Here is a 22,301-nt window from a genome sequence, read left to right as displayed (position 1 = left end):
AACGTGGACTTTTCTTATGTTGTTTAATTGTCTTGTCACAATTTCATTTATAAAAAATACAAAAATAACTTCACATTAAACATCAACATTTTATTTTGATTTGAGGGGGAGATATTTATTCCAATCATCTTGATGGAAAATTATAGATCTTTACCTACATTATTGCAGTTCATGAGTATACAGTATTATACAAAATATATTATCTCCATGGATATTGAGGAGACCTCTAAAATGGAAAAACTAGTACTAATTCAAAAACAAATACTTAACCTATACAGTATTTTTACAGTAGTTATATAGGAAAGGAGTATGTCAGTCTGATTTGCTCAATATTCCAGTTTCATATTGCATTGCAGTGTATGTGTGTCTATATAGCCTATCATTTTGCTTAGAAGTGTGTGTGCGTTATCAAGGCACCTATTTGAAGCCTTTCTCAGACCACTTAATTTGTAGTGCGGTTCTAGTCACACTTCACACAGCAGTCCCACGGTCGATGCCTAGGTGGGCGACTCCTGGGGTATTGCCTGCCTCACTGGAGTTCTGGCTTTCTGGCTTCTCTTTGTCCTTGTCTTTCTCTCCTCCCCCCGACCTAGAGGACACAGTATATATATATGAGGTTACTGCACTGCTACTGGATACACCGTACAGCATTACTGGAGTAATTCCAGCAGGTATTTGACAAGTATTGTTTCTTCCTAGCTCCTGTAAATGAATGGTGCTGTAAAGTGCCCTTGATACAAGAGGAGAGATGTTCACAGCACGACCTGTCAGACGAACATTGTCTCTATCGAAACTTCAAAAATTCTATTAAAGCTTTCAAACCTTATTTGTGGCATACAAATACATTTTTCTACGTAAACACCAAATGGAAATTGGTTTAGTGGTGAGTGGACGGTTTGTTAGTCGTTTTTTAAAAAAAAAATTTTTTTTACTGACATTGTCAAATAAAGTGTAGGATGATGTTGGCTTTCTGAATTTGATACTGCCAATACTGTTCTGTTTTTGGTCAGCATTTCCAGCATATATTACTTTTTCTTGAAGAGCTTCTTGAAGGAGCTCCTGAATCCTCCCTTCTCCTGTTTCCGGCTCCTCTCACTGAAGGGGGTGTGGTTATTCCCCTCAGCCTTCCATCTTGGCTCCTCCCCCCAGGGTAGGCTCCCAGAGTCCTACGTAAAGGAGTAACATTTGTTGTAAATACACTCAGTGGTCTGTAATAATATCACACATATAGTACATAGTCACAAATGGCCCCCAAACTGAAACAATCAAACCTCCTAGCAGGCCAAGGTACTCTCACATTCTAGTCTATAGCTGATCAGCCCTCTTCCATCTAAAAAAATAAACAATAACCATCGGGCGCCTCATAAACTCAACCTCATTGCTTGATAACTGTGGCCTTCATCTATCCACTCCCTGATGCGCACCTTGTTGTGGTGGTTATGTAGCTCCTCTTCAGTGACTCCTATCTGTCTCTCTGGCTCTGCCTTTTGCTGCGGGGGGCTGATGGGGCTGTTGTTGCTGCTCTGGCTCTTGCTGCTGCGTGGGTGATATTTATTACTGGACTGCCTCTCCAGCTTGGTGTGTTGGTGGGCCCCGTTGCCCCTTAGGTGGTCAGAGAGATGTCCGGGGCCACTATCCCCACTCACAGTGCTGTCCAGCTGCAACCCGTTCAGGGACTTGCTCTTACGCTGATCGGCCTGCAGGGGGCGGTGGTGGGGAACTCGCATCATTCCGGCCTCGTCTGGAGACACGCACCCCCGACCAGGCAGCTGCTTGTACCCACTCTCCCGGCTGCCCCTGTTGTAGACCTCACGGACGGCCTGGTGGCTCTTGGGGTAGCGCACAAAGGCAATGTCGATGCTAGAGTCAGAGGAAGCGCTGGAGCATTGGTCAAACATGGACATGTTGTGAAGAGATGAGTTTGTGTCCTCATACAGCCCCTCCAAGCCCGGGGCATCCCCAGGGAGAAGGAACTCCCCCAGGGCATCGGCCATGGCTGAGCCTGGGGGCAGCCGTTTGCCGGGCAGCCGCTCTGATGACCCGATCTCAGGAATGCTCTGCAGGCATGGGGGTTTGAGGCGAGGGTCGGTGTCAGGGGAGAAAAACGGGATGGCAGAGTCAGAGTGGTGGGCCTCGCTCTCCCAGTCCTGAAAGCGTCTAGACTGGATCTGCTCCAGGAGCCTCTGCTTGCTGCGTTTCACCTGGTTGGCATGCTCTCTGTGAGGGGAGAGGGGGAGGCTGTCAGTGGGACAGACAGAGTTAGTGCATGAAGAAATGCATGAAGGACTGACTGATAATATGAATGTCTGAGTGTAGTCAGAACGAATTTACAGTATTGCATTGCTGCTGGGGTAAGGAGAACCCATCTCATTGGCTTGCATAACGTTACCACAGTCCACGTTTTTGAAGAACTGCTTCATAGTTGACCTGCAACAAGAAAATAACTATATTTAGCCCCGTAAGGAGCTTCTTCTTTATATGGTCACATTCACAGCAGAATGTCTGAAATATACCATCACAGTTCACTGTCCTCAGACCCGTTAATCTGTACCCTGTTCCCCATGTGCACATGCTTACCAAAACACAAAATCTGAGCCTGGATCAGATGCTGACCTCTTGAGCTCCTTGCGATTGTGCAGGAGCAGCTCTTGGTTGTGCTGCATTAGGTGGGCGTACTGGGCAGTGAAGGCACTGAACTGCTGGATGCACAGCAGCAGCAGGTAGTAGTCAGGGTGCTCTGCATCCGTCTGCTTCAACAGGGTCTGAAACCAAACCAGACCACACAGGGACGCTACGGACTCATGTGAACCAAGCACTAACCAGTCACCGCTCTAATCTCAGTTAACACAGAACTAAAGTCTTGCGTAATTGGTGAGATGTTTGATGAAGTTCTGGGTCCATGCATGTTAAGAGAAGAAATGAAGAGCTGCTAGAATGAGAAGTAGAAGTGGAACAAGGACCTCCAGCCTCTCTCTTTGCAAGTCTATGGGCTGAATGCTAACTCCTGTAAAATTGTAATTTGTCTAAATAACCAGTGGCGAAAAACCTAAGCACCAGAACTGTTGCTGCTCGTTAACTATCGGTGCCCAATAGTATAAAGACAGATCTACGGTACCATTTAAGTTTACGTAGTTTGCCCACAAGACATTATCACCACTCTGATTTAAGATACTCTGATGGTGAAGTCCGCTCTTTTATAAATACCTATGTTGGGTTGGTGGTGTTCTGGATGTATGTATCAGAGTGTCATGGAGGGGAAAGAGCCTAACCTGCAGCAGCAGAAGGTACTCAGGGATCCTCTGTACTGGCTGGAGGAGCAGAGTGTGGAGAGAGGGGTGTGTCTCGTCCCCCATGATGTCACCCTGGAACATCAGACAGTCAATCAGAGAAGAGACAGTCAGTTGACTTAAGTCTCCACAGAAATCATGTGAAATCAATTGTCCGGAAAGGTTATCCTGTAATAAAGGCTGTGTGAGTATAATGTCATAAAACTAAGTCATAATAAACTTCACTCCGGTCTACTTGTCATGTGCTCTTTGTTAATTGAAAGAGATTTACTCAACAATTTCCTGAAGTAACCCTTTCCTTCTGGATAACTGCACTATTGAGACTACTCTGCGGGTAGCTCTGTGCGGGTAGCTCTCTGCGGTGGTTGTGGTCAACACTGCCTGGTTGTTCAGTGTTCCTAATTTACCTCAAACAGGCCGGCAGCTTTTAGTGAGGTGGTGGTCAACATGCTGACCACAGACAGACATTCAGGCAGCTCCTTAAGATACGACACGTAGAAATCCAGGAAATCACTCTAGAAGACCGGCAAGATGGAGAATTAGAGACAGACAGACAGACAGTCAGACAGACAGTCAGTCATTGAAACTCAGTAGATAGTGTTACAGTCTAGAGTCTAGACAGAGAGAGAAATGACCAGGAACATAAACAGAAACAATATCCCCCCCCCCCCCCCAAAATCCCCACATCTCTCCCGAGTATCACATGTGGTCTTGTGATAAATTTGAAGTGCTCCACATGTGACACTGTGACTGGTGAGAAGAGGCACTGAGACACAGCCTTCCCCCTGGAGAGTCTCATCTGGGGCCCCTAACTCCTAATCCAACCATTTAACTAATTTCCATCTTTCAATCAGTCCCACCCACTTAAACACACATTGGTCCTAATACAATGATCACCTAATAGGCTGGATACTGTATGTTAGGGGTTATGTAGTTATGTGAGGGGTTGTGTAGTTGGCAGGCAGCCTGTGACACCATAACTATAGCCCTGAGTTTCTCCGGGTCAGGTTAGGAAAACTCAGGGCCCCTTGCCATGACTTCATGGGTAATTTGTGTCTATGAAAGGTTTGTACCTCTTTGCTGGTGAGCCTCATGAATACATCTCCCATGATGCCCTGCCACTGGCACTTGAGGACCCTCTCCTGCAGGGTGTGGAGCAGCTCCAGGTGTTGCTGGATGAGGAAGCGTAGAGAACTGGGGAACGGCCTGGAGAGAGAAAGAGGAGATCGATATAACACACATCACATTACACTGCAAGGAGAGCGGTTGAGAACAGAGCAACATATAGCTAGCTATCTAGGGAGCGGTTTAAAAGACAGGAGGCCAGTTATATTCTATGGTAACGGAGAGAGTGTTGAGAAGGAGAGAGGTCAACATTGATGTGGGAAAACAGAGTGGAAATACACACAGTCCAGGAAGTGGTGGTGGTTGACAAAGGCACAAACAGAACTGGAGAATGAGAATGGATGGATGAAAGAGAGGGAAAAATATATGGATAACTACACAAAGAGACAAAGGAGAGGACAGAGTTGAAATTATGGAATTGAAAGATGCATTCAAATATTATGGTGTTAGTAGACAGATTACTGAGGTAAATGGACCAATGTTTTTGTTGTAATAGCAGTGGTAGTAACAGTCATAGCATGCTAATAGTAGCAGTAATTTATATTTTGTTGTATTCATGGTTGAACTGTGAGTGACAGACTCCCTGCCACCGGACACTCCCCCAATACTTACAAACAAATACATGAACTCACACACATCAGTGAGCAGAAAGACAACAGTTTCACCAAAAAAACGTTATGACTCATTGCTCTTACTGGTGTTAATTGAGATTAACCAGATGAAGAGACACACTCCAAAGGTCAGAGGTTATTAATGAGGGAAAGGGAAAAAGTTGAGTATACAGTAACTAGGGGAGAGCTCTCTGAAAGTTGAAAATGTAGTGCTCAGATGTCTCTGTGAACTCCAGATAAAGAGGGATTACATTAAGTCAGATCTCTGTGGAGTCCTTTAAAAAGCCTCTGCTTGCCTGAATGGCTGTGTTATTCAATAGATTAATTTCCTTTCCTCGCTTTTATAATGTCCTCCTTCTGACTGTAATTAGATCGGTATCTCCTGTTTAAGCCCCTGTGTCAATGAGTGCTTGTCTGTGTGCCAAAGACGAGGGTAATCTTTGTTATATTTATGAACCGAACCAAGGTCAATGTTGAGAAAACAGTTATAACTTCCTCTGCTTTCATGAGTCATAGTGAACTATTAAACCCTAACCCCCAAATCTGAATTCATAGTGCACTATTAAAACCTCTTAAGGATCAAACGCTTTTTTCAATTTTCACCTAAAATGACACCCAAATCGAACTGCCTGTATCTCAGGACCTGAAGCAAGGATATGCATATTCTTGATACCATTTGAAAGGAAACATTTTGAAGTTTGTGGAAATGTGAAATTAATGTAGGAGAATATAACACATTAGATCTGGTAAAATACAATACAAAGATACATCATCTTTGAAATGCAAGAGAAAGGCCACAATGTATTATTCCAGTTTAGACACAAATTAGATTTAGACTGATCCAATGAACCATTGCAATGAACCATTCAAAATGTTGTATCAAGTCTGCCCAAATGTGCCTAATTGGTTTATTGATACATTTTCAAGTTCATATCTGTGCACTCTCCTCAAACAATAGCATGGTATTCCTTCACTGTAATAGCTACTGTAAATTGGACAGTTAGATTGGTGCAGCTGGATAAACAAGAAGTTAAGCTTTCTGCCCATATCAGATATGTCCTGGGAAATGTTCTTGTTACTTACAAACTCATGCTAATTACATTAGCGCACGTTAGCTCAACCGTCCCGTGGGGGCGGTGGCGATCCCGTAGAGGTTAATTGGCTCTCATGAAGCTCGAACATATGTAAAACCGGTCTGGTGGCTCTGCTGTTTTGAACTTGAACAAAACAGTTCAGACAGTGTTGCTACCTGATCTTATGTAAAATGTGTAAATAATACCCATCAGTGGTACAGTACCGTTTGTCTTTGGTGTGGAGGGCCTCTGAGCTGTTGAAGGTGATGTTGGCTTTCAGCAGCAGAGACAGGTATGACACATAGACCCTTTCTGACTCCAACAGCTCCAGGGCAGCAACCTGCCTCTTACCTGACGCACAAACACACACAAACACACACACACAAAGTGAAAAAGAAGCACCACACTCACATACTTTTTACACCGCTGTGACCTACAGTATTAAATGGGAATTTGTCTATTGACTGCTAAATAATTTAACGTAGGGCTCCCTAAAATAACAAGGGAATAAGTCACTGACATGTGTAACGGCATCGGTGACGTCACTCACCGTTCTCTGGGACGCTCTGTGCATCCGTATCGTCTCGGCTCTCTTTCCTTTCTCTCCACACTGGAGACTTAGACTGAGCTCTCTGGGGCTGGCCACTGGCTGCGTCCTGCTCTGAGTTAGAGGCTGCACCACACAGTACACACATGGAGCAAACACAAGCATTTGCCAGTCGATTCCACTGTCTTTCATGTGCTGTAAACATCCCTATACAGCCCCCAGGTATTTGAGTCAGTTGAGGCAAGTACGTTCAATGACTTTCATGAACAGGTCTTTAAGGACCAGCTAGTCAGTATAATCAATGACACATACAGGACCGGTTATGAATGTCTGTCCCTCAGAGGCATAACTCACTCTGTGTGGAGGCTGTGCTCATCTGTGGAGAGCAGCTGGGCAGGCTGGCAAAGTAATGCTGGATGACATTGAGCTCTGTCTGGTTGGAGAGACACCCATGGCCCTCCCCAATGCAGTCCCCTTTGGAGCTTTTCCTGACAAAACCAAGGGGAAGTAACAGAGAGCGGTGAGTTCACGTCAGGTGATGATGCAGTGTGTGTCTGTGAATGTTCATGCATGTAATGTGTGTCAGTACCTCTGTTGAACGGACAGGAACTCTCTGCCGGTCTCTGATTGGAGGAGCTCCAGGCCTTTCTGTAGCTCTTTCTGTCTGCTGGTAACCTCTTTGATCTGGGATAAAGCACCGCTCAGGTCCTCCTGAACACAACCACGACACACAGCACAATCCCATCACTACAATATCGAGCTACGTTCACAATACATGTGCCACAGAGTAACATACTGTAATACTTAGGCATCCTGCTAGAATTGCTAGAGACGGGTACTGGTTTGACTGTAGTCCACCGTAGACGACTTTACAAGCGTTTCGCCACACCAGCAATAAAATATGCTAAATATGTGTGTGAACAATAAAATTAGATTTGATAGTATGAGAAGAATGACAAACAGGCACATATTTCGTATCAGATATCAGTGAGGTTTGTTCAAGTCATGTGGGAAGTGGGGTACCTTAAATGTGTTGAGGGAGTTCCTGATTCCCATGATCCTGTCATCCACTTCACTCTGCTGGCCCTGAGCCCTTTCCTCCAGACCTCTGCCCCTCTGCTGCAGCACAGACACGTCCTGTAACACTCCCTGCAGCCCCGTACGCAGCTCCACCACCAAGGCCTGCAGCTGGAACACCAGAGGTTAAGGGTCAGAGGTTAGGGGTTAGGATGTAACAACAGTTACTACATCGATGGTTGTTTGTGACCTTACTAATGTCTCCAGAATGTTCAGAACACACTGTAACTACATTGGTTCTGTATGTGGGGGTGAATAAATTACTTGGAGAAATGAGCAGCTGTTTTGACAAGGAAAAGATAGAGGGGAAAAGGAAGGTTAAGAGAAGGAAGATGGGGAAAGAAGAGAAAAACAGATGGGTGAAGGTGAGAGTGCTGGGGTATAAGATGTCAGAGAACCAGGACAGAAAAGGAGAATAGAAACGGGAGTTGAGAGTTAACGGAGACTGACGGTGAGCCTATTTGAACATTTCTGTGTCATTTGAACATCCTGGAGATCGCTGCTCTCCCCATGCAGTCCTCACCAGCAGCTTCCTGTCCTGTAGTGTACTGTCTGTGAATCTCTCCCTGCAGCCATGTGTGGCCCAGCAGTTACCCTTCCAGAGGTCAGCGAGGTCACAGCTCATTTTGGCACAGGGTTTGTTTCCAACTGAGTCACATTATTCTTTTTATCTTCATTATTCTGCTGTTGTTTGGAGAGTGTCCCAATTTCTCCTTTTTGCCCTCCCGTTAGAGGCAAGCTTTTTTCTGTCTCTAGTGTAGCGGCCGTTCTTAGGATGTGGAGATTTATTGAATTTAGTCTGCAGAGATAAGTGAATCAGCTCATGTGAACAGACAGGGATTCAGACTGCTGCCTGCCCCTCTCAGTTCCTCTCCTTCCGTCCTCTCTCCTCTTCTCTCCTCTCCACTTTAGTCCTCTTCACTCCTCCCCCTTTACGCCTCTCCTCTACTCTCCTCTCCTTTCCTTTCCTCTTCACTCCTCTCATCTACTCTCCTCTCATCTCCTCTTCACTCCTCTCCTCCTCTCTCCTTCACCCCTCTCATGTACTCTCCTCTCCTCTCCCCTCCTCTCTTCTAGTCTGTGGATCAATCATGTGAAAGTCATCAGGCTGCAGATTCAAGACGGCTGCTGCCCTTCTTTACAGATGTACAGATCTTATAAGTGTACAATACCTTGTCTCTGCTCACTACACTACTAGACTGCGTAGCAGTACATACATAACACATACAGTTGAAGTCGGAAGTTTACACTTAGGGTGGAGTCATTAAAACTTGTTTTTCAACCACTCCACAAAGTTCTTGTTAACATTAGGACATCTACTTTGTGCATGACACAAGTAATTTTTCAAACAATTGTTTATAGACAGATTATTTCACTTATTATTCACTGTAACACAATTCCAGTGGGTCAGAAGTTTACATACACTAAGTTGACTGTGACTTTAAACAGCCTGGAAAATTCCAGAAAATGATGTCATTGCTTTAGAAGCTTCTGATAGGCTAATTGACATAATTTGAGTCAATTGGAGGTGTACCTGTGGATGTATTTCAAGGCCTACGTTCAAACTCAGTGTCTTTTTGCTTGACATCATGGGAAAATCAAAAGAAATCAGCCAAGACCTCAGGAAAGAAATTGTAGACCTCCACAAGTCTGGTTCATCCTTGATAACAATTTCCAAATGCCTGAAGGTACCACGTTCATCTGTACAAACAATAGTACGCAAGCATAAACACCATGGGACCAAGCAGCCGTCATACCGCTCAGGAAGGAGACGTGTTCTGTCCTAGAGATGAATGTACTTTGGTGCGAAAAGTACAAATCAATCCCAAAACAACAGCAAAGGACCTTGTGAAGATGCTGGAGGAAACAGGTACAAAAGTGTCTATATCCACAGTAAAACGAGTCCTATATTGACATAATCTGAAAGGCCGCTCAGCAAGGAAGAAGCCCAAAACTGCCATAAAAAAAGCCAGACTACGGTTTGCAACTGCACATGAGGACAAAGATCATACTTTTTGGAGAAATGTCCTCTGGTCTGATGAAACAAAAATAGAACTGTTTGGCTATAATGACCATCGTTATGTTTGGAGGAAAAATGTGGAGGCTTGCAAGCCGAAGAACACCATCCCAACCGTGAAGCATGGGGGTGACAGCATCATGTTGTGGGGGTGCTTTGCTGCAGGAGGGTCTGGTTCACTTCACAAAAAAGATGGCATCATGAGGAACTAAAATTCTGTGGATATATCGAAGCAACATCTCAAGACCTCAGTTAGGAAGTTAAAGCTTGGTCGCAAATGGGTCTTCCAAATGGACAATAACCCCAAGCACACTTCCACAGTTGTGGCAAAATGGCTTAAGGACAACAAAGTCAAGGTATTGGAGTGGCCATCACAAAGCCCTGACCTCAATCATTTAGAAAATTTGTGGGCAGAACTGAAAAAGTGTGTGCAAGCAAGGAGGCCTTCAAACCTGACTCAGTTACACCAGCTCTGTCAGGAGGAATGGGCCAAAATTCCCCCAACTTATTGTGGGAAGCTTGTGGAAGGCTAACTGAAACATTTGACCCAAGTTAAACAATTTAAAGGCAATGCTACCAAATACTAATTGAGTGTATGAAAACTTCTGACCCACTGGGAATGTGATGAAAGAAATAAAAGCTGAAATAAATCAATCTCTCTACTATTATTCTAATATTTCACATTCTTAAAATAAAGTGGTGATCCTAACTGACCTAAAACAGGGAATCTTTACTGGGATTAAATGTCAGGAATTGTGAAAAACTGAGTTTAAATGTATTTAGCTAAGGTGTTTGTAAACTTCCGACTTCAACTGTACCTAATAGCAATGCAACACTGTCAGTGTTTGTATTGTACTTTACAGCTTTCCCGTACTGTTACGATATTTGATATCTATGTAGCACGGTGTTAGAACATACTGTATACTAGTCCATTGATATATAGTACAAGTCAACATTTTGGACTCACCTACTCATTCAAGGGTTTTTCTTTATTTTTACTATTTTCTACATTGTAGAATAATAGTGTAGACATCAAAACTATGAAAGGACACATATGGAATCATGTAGTAACCAAAAAAGTGTTAAACAAATCAAAATATATTTTAGGTTCTTCAAAGTAGACACCCTTTGCCTTAATGACAGCTTTGTACACTCTTGGCATTCTCTCAACCAGCTTTATGAGGAATTATTTTCCAACAGTCTTGAAGGAGTTCCCACATGTGCTGAACACGTTTTAGTTGCTTTTCCTTCACTCTGTGGTCCAACTTATCTCAAACCATCTCAATTGGGTTGAGATCGGGTGATTATGAACTCATCAGACCAAAGGGCATATTTCCACCGTCTAATATCCGTTGCTCGTGTTTCTTGGCCTAAACAAGTCTGTTTTTCTTACTGGTGTCCTTTAGTAGTGGTTTCTTTGCAGCATCTCCTCTGAACAGTTGATGTTGGGAAGCATTTATTTGGGCTGCAATCTGAGGTGTAGTTAACTCTAATGAGCTTATCTTCTGCAGCAACTCTGGGTCTTCCTCTCTTGTGGCGGTCCTCATGAGGGCCAGTTTCATCACAGTGCTTGATGTTTTTTGCAACTGCACTTGAAGAAACTTACTTTAAGATGTCTTAAAGTCATTTTCCGGATTGACTGACCTTCACGTGTTAAAGTAATGATGGACTGTCATTTATCTTTGCTAATTTGAGCTGTTCTTGCCATAATATGGACTTGGTATGTTACCAAATAGGGCTATCTTCTGTATACCACCCCTTCCTTGTCACAACACAACTGATTGGCTGAAACACATTAAAAAGGAAAGACATTTCACAAATTAACTTTTAACAAGGCATACGTGTTAATTAAAATGCATTCCAGGTGACTACCTCATTAAGCTGGTTGAGAGAATGCCAAGAGTGTGCAAGCTGTCATCAAGGCAAAGGGTGGCTATTTGATGAATCTCAAATATAAAATAACACTTATTTGGGTACTACATGATTCCACACGTGTTATTTCCTAGTTTTGATGTCTTCACTATTATTCTACCATATAGAAAATAGTAAAAATAAAGAACAACTCTTGAATGAGTAGGTGTGTCCAAACTTTGGACTGGTACTGTACATATAAAGATTAGAGACAGGCCATAGTCAAAGCTATTTCTGTTTCTCTGGCAGTGTTTATTCATATCCCCATTAGCTTTTGCAGAAGCAGCAGCTACTCTTCCTGGGGTCCACAGAAAACACAAAACATAACAAGTAACAGAATACTGATAGACAAGGGCAGTCACACAAAAATGAAATACACCCATATGCAAACAATACAATGTAGTGTTGATCCTACATACTCTTCATAGGCAGCAGTGTCTCTTGCAAGGGGGGTGACTATAGAGCGGGTTACCTGAGCAATCTCCAGGTTGGCCTCCTCCATTTCTTGGTCTTGTTCTAGGAGTCAAGAACATCAGTTAATCACACATCGTTATGGACTTACAGTAGCTCCCTGTCACTCACACATCACTATGGAGATCATCCTCAGTTACTCAGACACAAACCATTCTTTGGGGATACATATGAGAATAGACTGTGACAAAGGCAAATAATGTAGTCATGTGGGATGTTCAACACAACGTCTCTCTATTCAGCCTATGCACAGTAAATCATGTTCCAGTAAAACCACTATAAGTTACCCAAACACTGAAATACTACATGAATTGGTAAGGTAGAAAAGGCTCTGTGTCATGAGACAATAAAACATTTGTGCCATAATGGAAATACCCTACTGTATTAAGAGTCTGTTTCTGTTCAAATACCAAATGTCCAAACTACGAGCAGCATCACGAAGGTCATTTTAAATGTCTGCTTGTCATGCATTATGCATTTGAGCTTGTGCTGGAATGACATATTCTGAGCAGTAATACTGCAAAGCTCCTGAAAGAAGAACACTGTAGATAAAAATTCACGACAACCAATGTACAAGTAAAATGTAAGTCTTTCCAATGGTTGTATCATACTTAAGAGTCAGTACCCAGATAGCATGTTCTGAGAACCATATGGTACCAACTGTTGCAATAACTGTCCATCAACAACTTGCTTCATAAAAACTGTTAAGTTGGCCAAGTAACTAGTTCAAAAGACATACAACAATAATTGTTACTCACAGCACACCAAAGATATTTATCAACAACAGTGTTTTACTGTAGCCTCTCTCTGAACTTTGTGACTACCGCCAAATCAGAAAAACAGAACCATCAACCATATTGGTGATACCTGTAACGTAGGTGACATCTTGGTTATAGAAGCAGAATTTACCATCTGACTTGCCGTTTTCCATGGTTCCTGTGCCCACTTGCCTAGTCAACAAACAGGGTTGTGTAGTATTTTCTGTCCTCCTCCTGAACACTGGCCTGCGATCCGTCGCTCTAAACCATGAGTCTGATGATCCTCCACACAAAAAGGGCCCTTGTGGAATGATGGCTGGAGAGGTCCAACAGAGAGAGAGAGAGAGAGAGAGAGAGAGAGAGAAGAAAGAGAGGGATAGAGCTAGAGGGCTTTTGACAGTCCTTCATGAGGAGAAAATTGGACAGCTGATTCGATTTCCCCTTACCCTGAAAGTCACATTTTGTAGGAAAGATAACTAAAACAGAGCTGTGACAAGATTTGGTCTGCTCAGGACAGTGACATGCAATAGGTAGTCAGGATATTGCTCTGTAATTCCATACAATGATTTGGCCAAGTTTATTTAAAGACTGTGTATATGTTGTTGTTTGAAACAATGATACATGATGTGCTTCAATGTGTGTTGTGTGTTATGCTTGCAATTGAGTAGGCCTACTGCATGTGATGTTGTACTGTATTTGCACATATATTTGTTTGTGTGTATGTGTTTATGAGTCACTCATACACGCACACAAGGATTCCCATTTCCCCAACGTTGTGTAAATCATGAGTGTGTCATTGGTGTCAGTCTTACTAGTTGGGTGAACGTTTCTACTGTAGCTGGTAAGGTTATTATTCGTCAGTGTTATGTGAGTCACTGTGACTATGTGATGCCAGCGGGCACAGTTTCTCAGATCTCACACTCCCATTTCTCTGAATGTTGAGTTCATGGTGGGTCACGCTTGGCTGATGTTATCTTACTCTGAAGAGAACACCATGCCAAGGTAGGAGCACATGCCACTCTTGGCCATTGCAACAATGCATTCCACATTCGGTCATATTCAAGTGAGCCTGTGACTTGCTGGAGGCCCACATGAGGGGTGATCTTGGACGAATACATTTACATCCATATTTGGTCTCTTACAGTACATGTATCCTTTAGCTGTCATTTCAGATATACAAGTACATTAATATGGCTCCTGTGCTACTGTCCAGGAGTTGACACCAATCATTCCAATCTCAGCTGGCTGCCCAGCTAGCACATAACGTTCTGAGAACCATATGTTTCTTAGAGCTTGGTGAGGTCGTGCATACAACCTTCCCACAACTTTCAGTGAATGCAGGATAGTTGCGTGGCTTTCGCACATTCTCAGCACATTTAAGGAACTTGACAAAAAAAAAAAGCTTGGTATTTCATTACTTTAACAGAATGTTTTCCAAAACATTTCCCACAAAATTTAATTTTAGTAATGTTCTAGGAACATTCTTCAACTGGTTTGACATTGGGAATGTTCTCAAATAGTTCAGAGAACGTTAAGAAACACCTATCTTCTGTGGGAATTTCAGTACTTCAGGATAACTGCACTGTTGGTTAAGGGATTGTAAGTAAGCGTGTCACGGTAAAGTCTACACTTGTTGTTGTCACGCCCTGACCTTAGAGATCCTTATTATTCTCTATGTTTGGGTAGGTCAGGGTGTGACATGGTGGGAAAGTCTATGTTTTCTATTCCTTTGTTTTTTGGCCAGTGTGGTTCCCAATCAAAGGCAGCTGTCTATCGTTGTCTCTGATTGGGGATCATATATAAGTTGTCATTTTCCTTTTGGGTTTTGTGGGATCTTGTTTTCGGTTTAGTGTTTCTGCCTGACATAACTGTGCGCTTTTGTTTTTTGTGTTTGTTATTTTGCTTGGTGTCGTCAATAAAAATACGATGTATGCCTACCACGCTGTGCCTAGGTCTCCTTCTCCCAACAAGAGCTGTTACAGTTGTATTCAGTGCATGTGGCAAATAAGGTTTGATTTGATTTGAGAACGTTTCCTTCAGGTTTCCTCATGGTTTTATTTAAAGTCATGTTCTCAAATTGTTCAGAGAACGTTAATCTTTGGGATAGGTGTGCCGCTAGCGCCCCACCACGACAACATCTGGTGAAATTGTAGAGCGCGAAATTCAAAATACAAAATTCGTAATATTAAACATTCATGAAAACACAAGTGTCTTACATTGTTTAAAAGCGTAACTTCTTGTTAGCAGCAGTCACTTTGTGAGATTTCAAAAAGACTTTACGGTGAAAGCACACCATTTTCCAACCAAGCAGAGGCGTCACGAAAGTCAGAAATAGCGATAAAATAAATCACTTACCTTTGAAGATCTTCCTCTGGTTGCACTCACAAGGGTCCCAGCTACATAATTTGTTTGATAAAGTCCCTCTTTACATCCCAAAAAAGTCAGTTTAGTTGGCGCGCTTGACTCAGTAATCCACCGGTTTCCCTCGTTCAAAATGCATACAAAAGAATCCCGAAAGTTACCAATAAACTTTGTCCAAACAAGTCAAACTGTCACGAATTCTGCCGAAGTCAGTCCCTCTCCTTGTTCGGGCGGCGTTTGGCAGTCGACGTCACCGGTTTTCTAACCATCGCTGATCCACCTTTAATTTTCCATTTGTTTTGTCTTGTCTTCCCACACATCTGGTTTCAATTCCATCATTACATGTTGTGTATTTAACCCTCTGTTTCCCCCCATGTCCTTGTCCGGAATTGTTTATTGTAGTGCTTGTGCACGTTATGCTGGTGTGTACCGGGTTTTGTTTACCCATTGATTTATTGTTCTGTGTACGGTGGTCAGTTTTTGCTCTCCTGCGCCTGACTTCTCTGCCACCAGTATGCACCCCCTACACAAACAACGTTTCTAATCAATCCTCGGGTACCCTAATATTTAAATAAACAATCAAATTTAAGACTGAGAATAGTATGTTCATTACCGGAGATAAGTAATAATTTTTCAGAAAAACAAGGCTGAAACTCTTTCTAAAGACTGTTGACATTTACTGGAAGCCCTAGGAACTGCAATCTGGGAGGTATTCCATTGATATTCCCATAGACAGCCATTATAATGAGTGGTGAGCTCAACAACAACAAAAAAATCCCGGATGGATTCTCCTCGGGTTTTCGCCTGCTATATCAGCTCTGTTGTACTCACAGACATTATTTTAACCGCTTTGGAAACTAGAGTGTTTTCTATCCAATACTACCAATTATATGCATATCTTAGCTTCTGGGCCTGAGTAACAGGCAGTTTACTTTGGGCACCTCATTCATCCAAACTTCAGAATACTGCCCCCTATCCATAAGAAGTTTTTAAGAAAACGTTCCATAAAAACCACAAGAAATGTTTAATAATGTTCAGAGAACGTTTAACGAATGTTATTTAAAAGCATATACGTTGAACAAAAATATAAATGCAACATGAAACAATTTCAAAGATTTCACTGAGTTTACAGTTCATATAGGGAAATCAGTCAATTGAAATAAATTCATTAGGCCCTAATCCAGGGTTTACCAAACTTGGTCCTTGGGACCCCAAGGGGTGAACGTTTTGGTTTTTGCCCTAGCACTACACAGCTGATTCAAATAATCAACTAATCATCAAGCTTTGATCATTTGAATCGGCTGTGTAGTGGTAGGACAAAAAACAAAAAGTGCACCCCTTGGGGTCCCAAGGACCGAGTTTGAGAAACGCTGCCCTGATCTATGGATGTCACATCACTGGGAAAACAGATATGCATCTGTTGGTCACAGATACACTATATATACAAAAGTGTGTGGACACCCCTTCAAAATAGTGGATTCGGCAATTTCAGCCACACCAGTTGCTGACAGGTGTATACAATCGAGCACCAAGCCATGCAATCTCCATAGACAAACATTTGCAGTAGAATGGCCTTGCTGAAGATCTCAATGCCTCTCAATGTGGCACCGTCATAGGATGCCGTCATAGGATGCCACCTTTCCAACATGACAGTTCATAACATTTCTGCCCTGCTAGAGCTTTCCCGGCCACCTGTTTTGAGTCCAACATTTTTAGCAAGAAAATACATATAAATTGCCTGTATTGCATGTTATTTTGGCATTAATACGTGTCTCATATCAGTTTGCAAACAATGTAAAAAATAAATATTTTTGAGTTAATAAAGCTGCATACAAACATGGTCTCTTTTTTGCTTTCTTGAGTAAGGCAGCTCCAAAATACAAGTGTTTCAGCCTAGCTCAGTGCTTTCTGTGGTGGTGGGGCAGCCAGCGAAAAATGCGCAGGGGTTGGTAATGTTCTCTAGTTGCACCGTGATTGGCTCAGTGTTCTTTCACTCATGGGGACACTTCGTCACCTCCAAATCTAAGGGTAGAGCTCCATAGAGTTACATTAGAAGTACCCATCCATGGACTGATCATGTCATCATCATGAATCAAGTTGACAATCTACTGGCAAATTCTTTTTAATCCTTGTCATATGAAGAGAAATAATGAAGAGAAATTATAGATAAAACGTATCGGTGCTCATTTGCCATTGGACATAAACATTCCACAACAAGTTGGAAATCGCAAATTCAACAATGAGTGGTTTGGAAGGAATCAGTGGCTAACTGTAAGCATTGCAAAGCCATCATGAATAGCCTGCTATTCCGTGGAGTGGGTGTGTGGTCTCTATTATGGGTTTAAGGGTCTCTTTTCCAAGCTTAAAATGATGAACATTGGCCACGCTGTCAATCCAGCCTGCATGATTTCTGCTGAGCTCAAAATAACTGTTAACTCGGAACTGGGATATCTGACTTCAGTGATTTCAAGACAACTGAGAACTCTGGGAAAAAAACTAACTCCAACTGGAAAAATAAGTTTTGAACGGTCATCAAACTCAGAATTGTAGGCCAGGAACTCGGGCCTCTTTCTAGAGCTACGACCTGAAGATCACTGACGTCATCATGATTCAACCTCGTTTTTTTCTTAGTTTCCAGTTGTCTTGAAAGCACCATAAATCCAGAGAATACCAGAATTTGATGACTAAATTTGCCCACGAAGGATCGCCGCGCCACCTTCCTGTTCAAGTGAGCACAGCACAAGGTGAGACCATAAATGTCTTGTATACTGCTGCATAAATGATGTAATATGCCAGGGAGATATGTATACTGTAGCTAAGAAAGTAATACTAAGTGTATGTATGTTGTGTAGGAAGCTGCCTCACCATAATAATTTGGTATATTTCCCCTCTTACATGTAGCCTATAACCTGTTTAAGAAAAATGTAATAATCAAATATTGAAAAAGCTTTCATTGTCTACTTATATGCCCCCTTTATTTATCCTACGGTTCTGACTTGGTGTACAGGGAGAACACTGTAAGAACGGCCCATGTTCTGAATTCTGTCGCTGTACATTTCAAAAGTGCTGAACAAATAGTTATATTGACTACGTCCGTCCTAGCTCTCTCATTAATGTCCTAATCAAAATTACGGATTGCCTCTTATCCGCTTGTCGTCTCCTTGTCATAACTACATCTCAATTGTCAGTAGAAACCACATTTGTTTAAGCAAGTCAGCCATATCAGCTATGTTTTTTTAAAAGGCAGTAAATGAGGCTGATTTAACTGTTATGCTGGAAGACAAGGCTCCGCTGATAGCCAGGTGTAGCAGTGGTAATCTGCTGTTGGGACAGCTTTATGTAGGCCCTAACAGTTTCTGGGCACCGTTTGTCACCGTTATAGTGCAATTAATGTATTGTTTAGTGTTGTGTAGTGGCTTTGCTGGCATGCATCCCCCAATTGTTTTTGTTTGTTTGCCACACCAAGACTTACATGCAAAAATTGCCACTGGGTAGGCCACACAAGTTCACAAAACAGAACCGCCGAGTGCTGAAGTGTATAACCGTCTGTAAACGTTTGCTACACTACCAAGTTCCAAATTGCCTCTGGAAGCACTGGAAGCAATGTTAGCACAAGAACTGTTCATCGGGAGCTTCATGAAATGGGTTTCCATTGACAAGCTGCCGCACACAAACCTAAGATCGCCATGCTCAATGCCAAGTGTCGGCTGAAGTGGTGTAAAGCTGGACTCTGGAACAGTGGAAACGCATTCTTTGCAGTGATGAATCGCACTTCCCCATCTGGCAGTCCAACAGACGAATCTGGGTTTGGCGGATGCCAGGAGAACGCTACCTGCCCAAATGCATAGTGCCAACTGTAAAGTTTGGTGGAGGTAGGAATAATGGCCTGGAGCTAGGCCCCTTAGTTGAAGTGAAGGGAAATCTTAACGCTACAGCATACAATGACATTCTAGACGATCCTGTGCTTCCAACTTTGTGGCAAAAGTCTGGGAAAGGTTCCTTTCCTGTTTCAGCATGACAATGCCTCCGTGCACAAAGCGAGGTCCATACAGAAATGGTTTGTCGAGATTGGTGTGGAAGAACTTGACTGGCTTGAACAGAGCCCTGACCTCAACCCCATCGAACACCTTTGGGATGAATTGGAATGCAGATCTTCCAACATCTAGTGGAAAGCCTTCCCAGAAGAGTGGAGGCTGTTGTAGCAGCAAAGAGGGGAAACATCTCTATATTAATGCCCATGATTTTGGAATGAGATGTTCGACAAGGTGGTGTCCACATACTTTTGGTCATGTAGTGTACCTTAAAAAAAAGTTAAAGGCATGGATTAGACAACCAGTCAGTATCTGGTGTGACCACCATTTGCATTATGCAGCGCGACACATCTCCTTCGCATGGAGTTGATCAGGCTGTTGATTGTGGCCTGTGGAATGTTGTCCCACTCATCTTCAATGGCTGTGCGTAGTTGCTGGATATTGGCAGGAACTGGAAAATGCTGTTGTCCACGTCGATCCAGAGCATCCAAAACACGCTCTATGGGTGACATGTCTGGTGAGTATGCAGGCCGTGGAAGATCTGGGATATTTACAATTTCCAGGATATCAATAAAATGCAATTGTGTGAAACCAAAAACATACGTTCCCACAACTTCCAAGGAACCAAATGTGCTAGCTGGTTGTTTTCCAAGAAATCAGGGAGTTGTGTGTGTTGCCCCTCCTTATGTAACATAGCCTTGTTACCAGTGTCACAAGTTCTTGCCTTGTGCTTGGAAGGCTGCAGCACAGGACCACTGGGGATGAAAAGCTAGTTCAGACACTCAACAAGAGATGCGTGTTTCAATGAAGGTCACACTATTCCCACAAATCAAGGCCTTCCTGTGAACAATGTTCTCATTCTTTGTGTGTTTGTGGAGTGCTGTTCTCGCTCACCCTGATAAGCGTATGGAGGTATGGGCATGTTCTCCTCCGATCTGATACGATGGATGGGTGATGCAGTACATGTGCCATGCTACCTCCCACCCCTCCAACCACAAACCACCCCCGGCCCTCCCCTCCACACCCATATCAACAGTCCCGGGCACTCCAAGCTAGCTGAAAGGGGGAAGGACCAACATCGGTGAACTAAAGCGTAGGCAAAGTCATGTCCAGTCCTCTTTCTCTGAGAAAGGCCCAGCCTGCCTTATATCATTAGGCTATAGCCTGGAACAGCAAATTGACAAGGGGCAGTTCTGCTCTGACATATGCTTGCTTTGTCAGAGGGGTAAACAATTTAACTCCAAACTCCAAAATAAAAGGAAACAAAGTTATCTATGCTCTCTCAGCAGATGTTTGGTGATTTACTGAAGACACTTATAGGCATAACCTTACTTACTTACATAACCTTAATCTTACCGATCCTCGACTTCGGCGATGTAATTTACAAAATAGCCTCCAACACCCTACTCAACAAATTGGATGCAGTCTATCACAGTGCCATCTGTTTTGTCACCAAAGACCCATATACTATCCACCACTGCGACCTGTACGCTCTCATTGGCTGGCCCTCGCTTCATACTCGTCGCCAAACCCACTGGCTCCAGGTCATCTACAAGACCCTGCTAGGTAAAGTCCCATCTTATCTCTGCTCGCTGGTCACCATAGCAGCACCCACCTGTAGCACGCGTTCCAGCAGGTATATCTCACTTGTCACCCCCAAAGCCAATTCCCCCTTTGGCCGCCTCTCCTTCCAGTTCTCTGCTGCCAATGACTGGAACGAACTACAAAAATCTCTGAAACTGGAAACACTTATCTCCCTCAGTAGCTTTAAGCACCAGCTGTCAGAGCAGCTCACAGATCACTGCACCTGTACATAGCCCATCTATAAATAGCCCAAACAACTCCCTCTTCCCCTACTGTATTTACAGTGCCTTGCGAAAGTATTCGGCCCCCTTGAACTTTGCGACCTTTTGCCACATTTCAGGCTTCAAACATAAAGATATAAAACTGTATTTTTTGTGAAGAATCAACAACAAGTGGGACACAATCATGAAGTGGAACGACATTTATTGGATATTTCAAACTTTTTTAACAAATCAAAAACTGAAAAATTGGGCGTGCAAAATTATTCAGCCCCCTTAAGTTAATACTTTGTAGCGCCACCTTTTGCTGCGATTACAGCTGTAAGTCGCTTGGGGTATGTCTCTAGCAGTTTTGCACATCGAGAGACTGACATTTTTTCGCATTCCTCCTTGCAAAACAGCTCGAGCTCAGTGAGGTTGGATGGAGAGCATTTGTGAACAGCAGTTTTCAGTTCTTTCCACAGATTCTCAATTGGATTCAGGTCTGGACTTTGACTTGGCCATTCTAACACCTGAATATGTTTATTTTTGAACCATTCCATTGTAGATTTTGCTTTATGTTTTGGATCATTGTCTTGTTGGAAGACAAATCTCCGTCCCAGTCTCAGGTCTTTTGCAGACTCCATCAGGTTTTCTTCCAGAATGGTCCTGTATTTGGCTCCATCCATTTTCCCATCAATTTTAACCATCTTCCCTGTCCCTGCTGAAGAAAAGCAGGCCCAAACCATGATGCTGCCACCACCATGTTTGACAGTGGGGATGGTGTGTTCAGCTGTGTTGCTTTTACGCCAAACATAACGTTTTGCATTGTTGCCAAAAAGTTCAATTTTGGTTTCATCTGACCAGAGCACCTTCTTCCACATGTTTGGTGTGTCTCCCAGGTGGCTTGTGGCAAACTTTAAACGACACTTTTTATGGATATCTTTAAGAAATGGCTTTCTTCTTGCCACTCTTCCATAAAGGCCAGATTTGTGCAATATACGACTGATTGTTGTCCTATGGACAGAGTCTCCCACCTCAGCTGTAGATCTCTGCAGTTCATCCAGAGTGATCATGGGCATCTTGGCTGCATCTCTGATCAGTCTTCTCCTTGTATGAGCTGAAAGTTTAGAGGGACGACCAGGTCTTGGTAGATTTGCAGTGGTCTGATACTCCTTCCATTTCAATATTATCGCTTGCACAGTGCTCCTTGGGATGTTTAAAGCTTGGGAAATATTTTTGTATCCAAAT

The 22,301-nt window shown here is 43.0% G+C and overlaps 1 protein-coding gene across 3 annotated transcripts; it reads right to left on the bottom strand.

Annotated features, from left to right (window-relative positions):
* Positions 1-88: 88 nt before the first annotated feature.
* Positions 89-13,202, bottom strand: LOC139412931 (Rho guanine nucleotide exchange factor (GEF) 33). 3 transcript variants are annotated; one of them, XM_071159832.1, is made up of 15 exons: positions 13,029-13,202; positions 12,121-12,164; positions 7,667-7,831; positions 7,233-7,354; positions 6,998-7,131; positions 6,647-6,769; positions 6,321-6,447; positions 4,361-4,493; positions 3,695-3,802; positions 3,270-3,362; positions 2,578-2,762; positions 2,332-2,427; positions 1,425-2,217; positions 1,030-1,166; positions 89-589 (listed from the first exon to the last, which is right to left on the bottom strand). In XM_071159832.1, the coding sequence occupies exons 1-15, from the start codon at positions 13,048-13,050 to the stop codon at positions 472-474; spliced, it is 2,400 nt and encodes a 799-aa protein (XP_071015933.1). In that variant the 5' UTR covers positions 13,051-13,202; the 3' UTR covers positions 89-471. The 3 variants fall into 3 exon arrangements, with proteins under 3 accessions (XP_071015933.1, XP_071015941.1, XP_071015924.1); XM_071159840.1 differs by having other exon boundaries at positions 2,614-2,762; XM_071159823.1 differs by having other exon boundaries at positions 243-589; positions 1,425-2,238.
* Between the last annotated feature and the right edge of the window lie 9,099 nt (positions 13,203-22,301).

Source organism: Oncorhynchus clarkii, chromosome 1 (assembly GCF_045791955.1).
Source record: "Oncorhynchus clarkii lewisi isolate Uvic-CL-2024 chromosome 1, UVic_Ocla_1.0, whole genome shotgun sequence".
NCBI classification, from domain to species: Eukaryota; Metazoa; Chordata; class Actinopteri; order Salmoniformes; family Salmonidae; genus Oncorhynchus; species Oncorhynchus clarkii.
The sequence above is the reverse complement of the archived record's forward strand: the minus strand, read 5'-3'. Positions and strand labels throughout refer to the sequence as shown.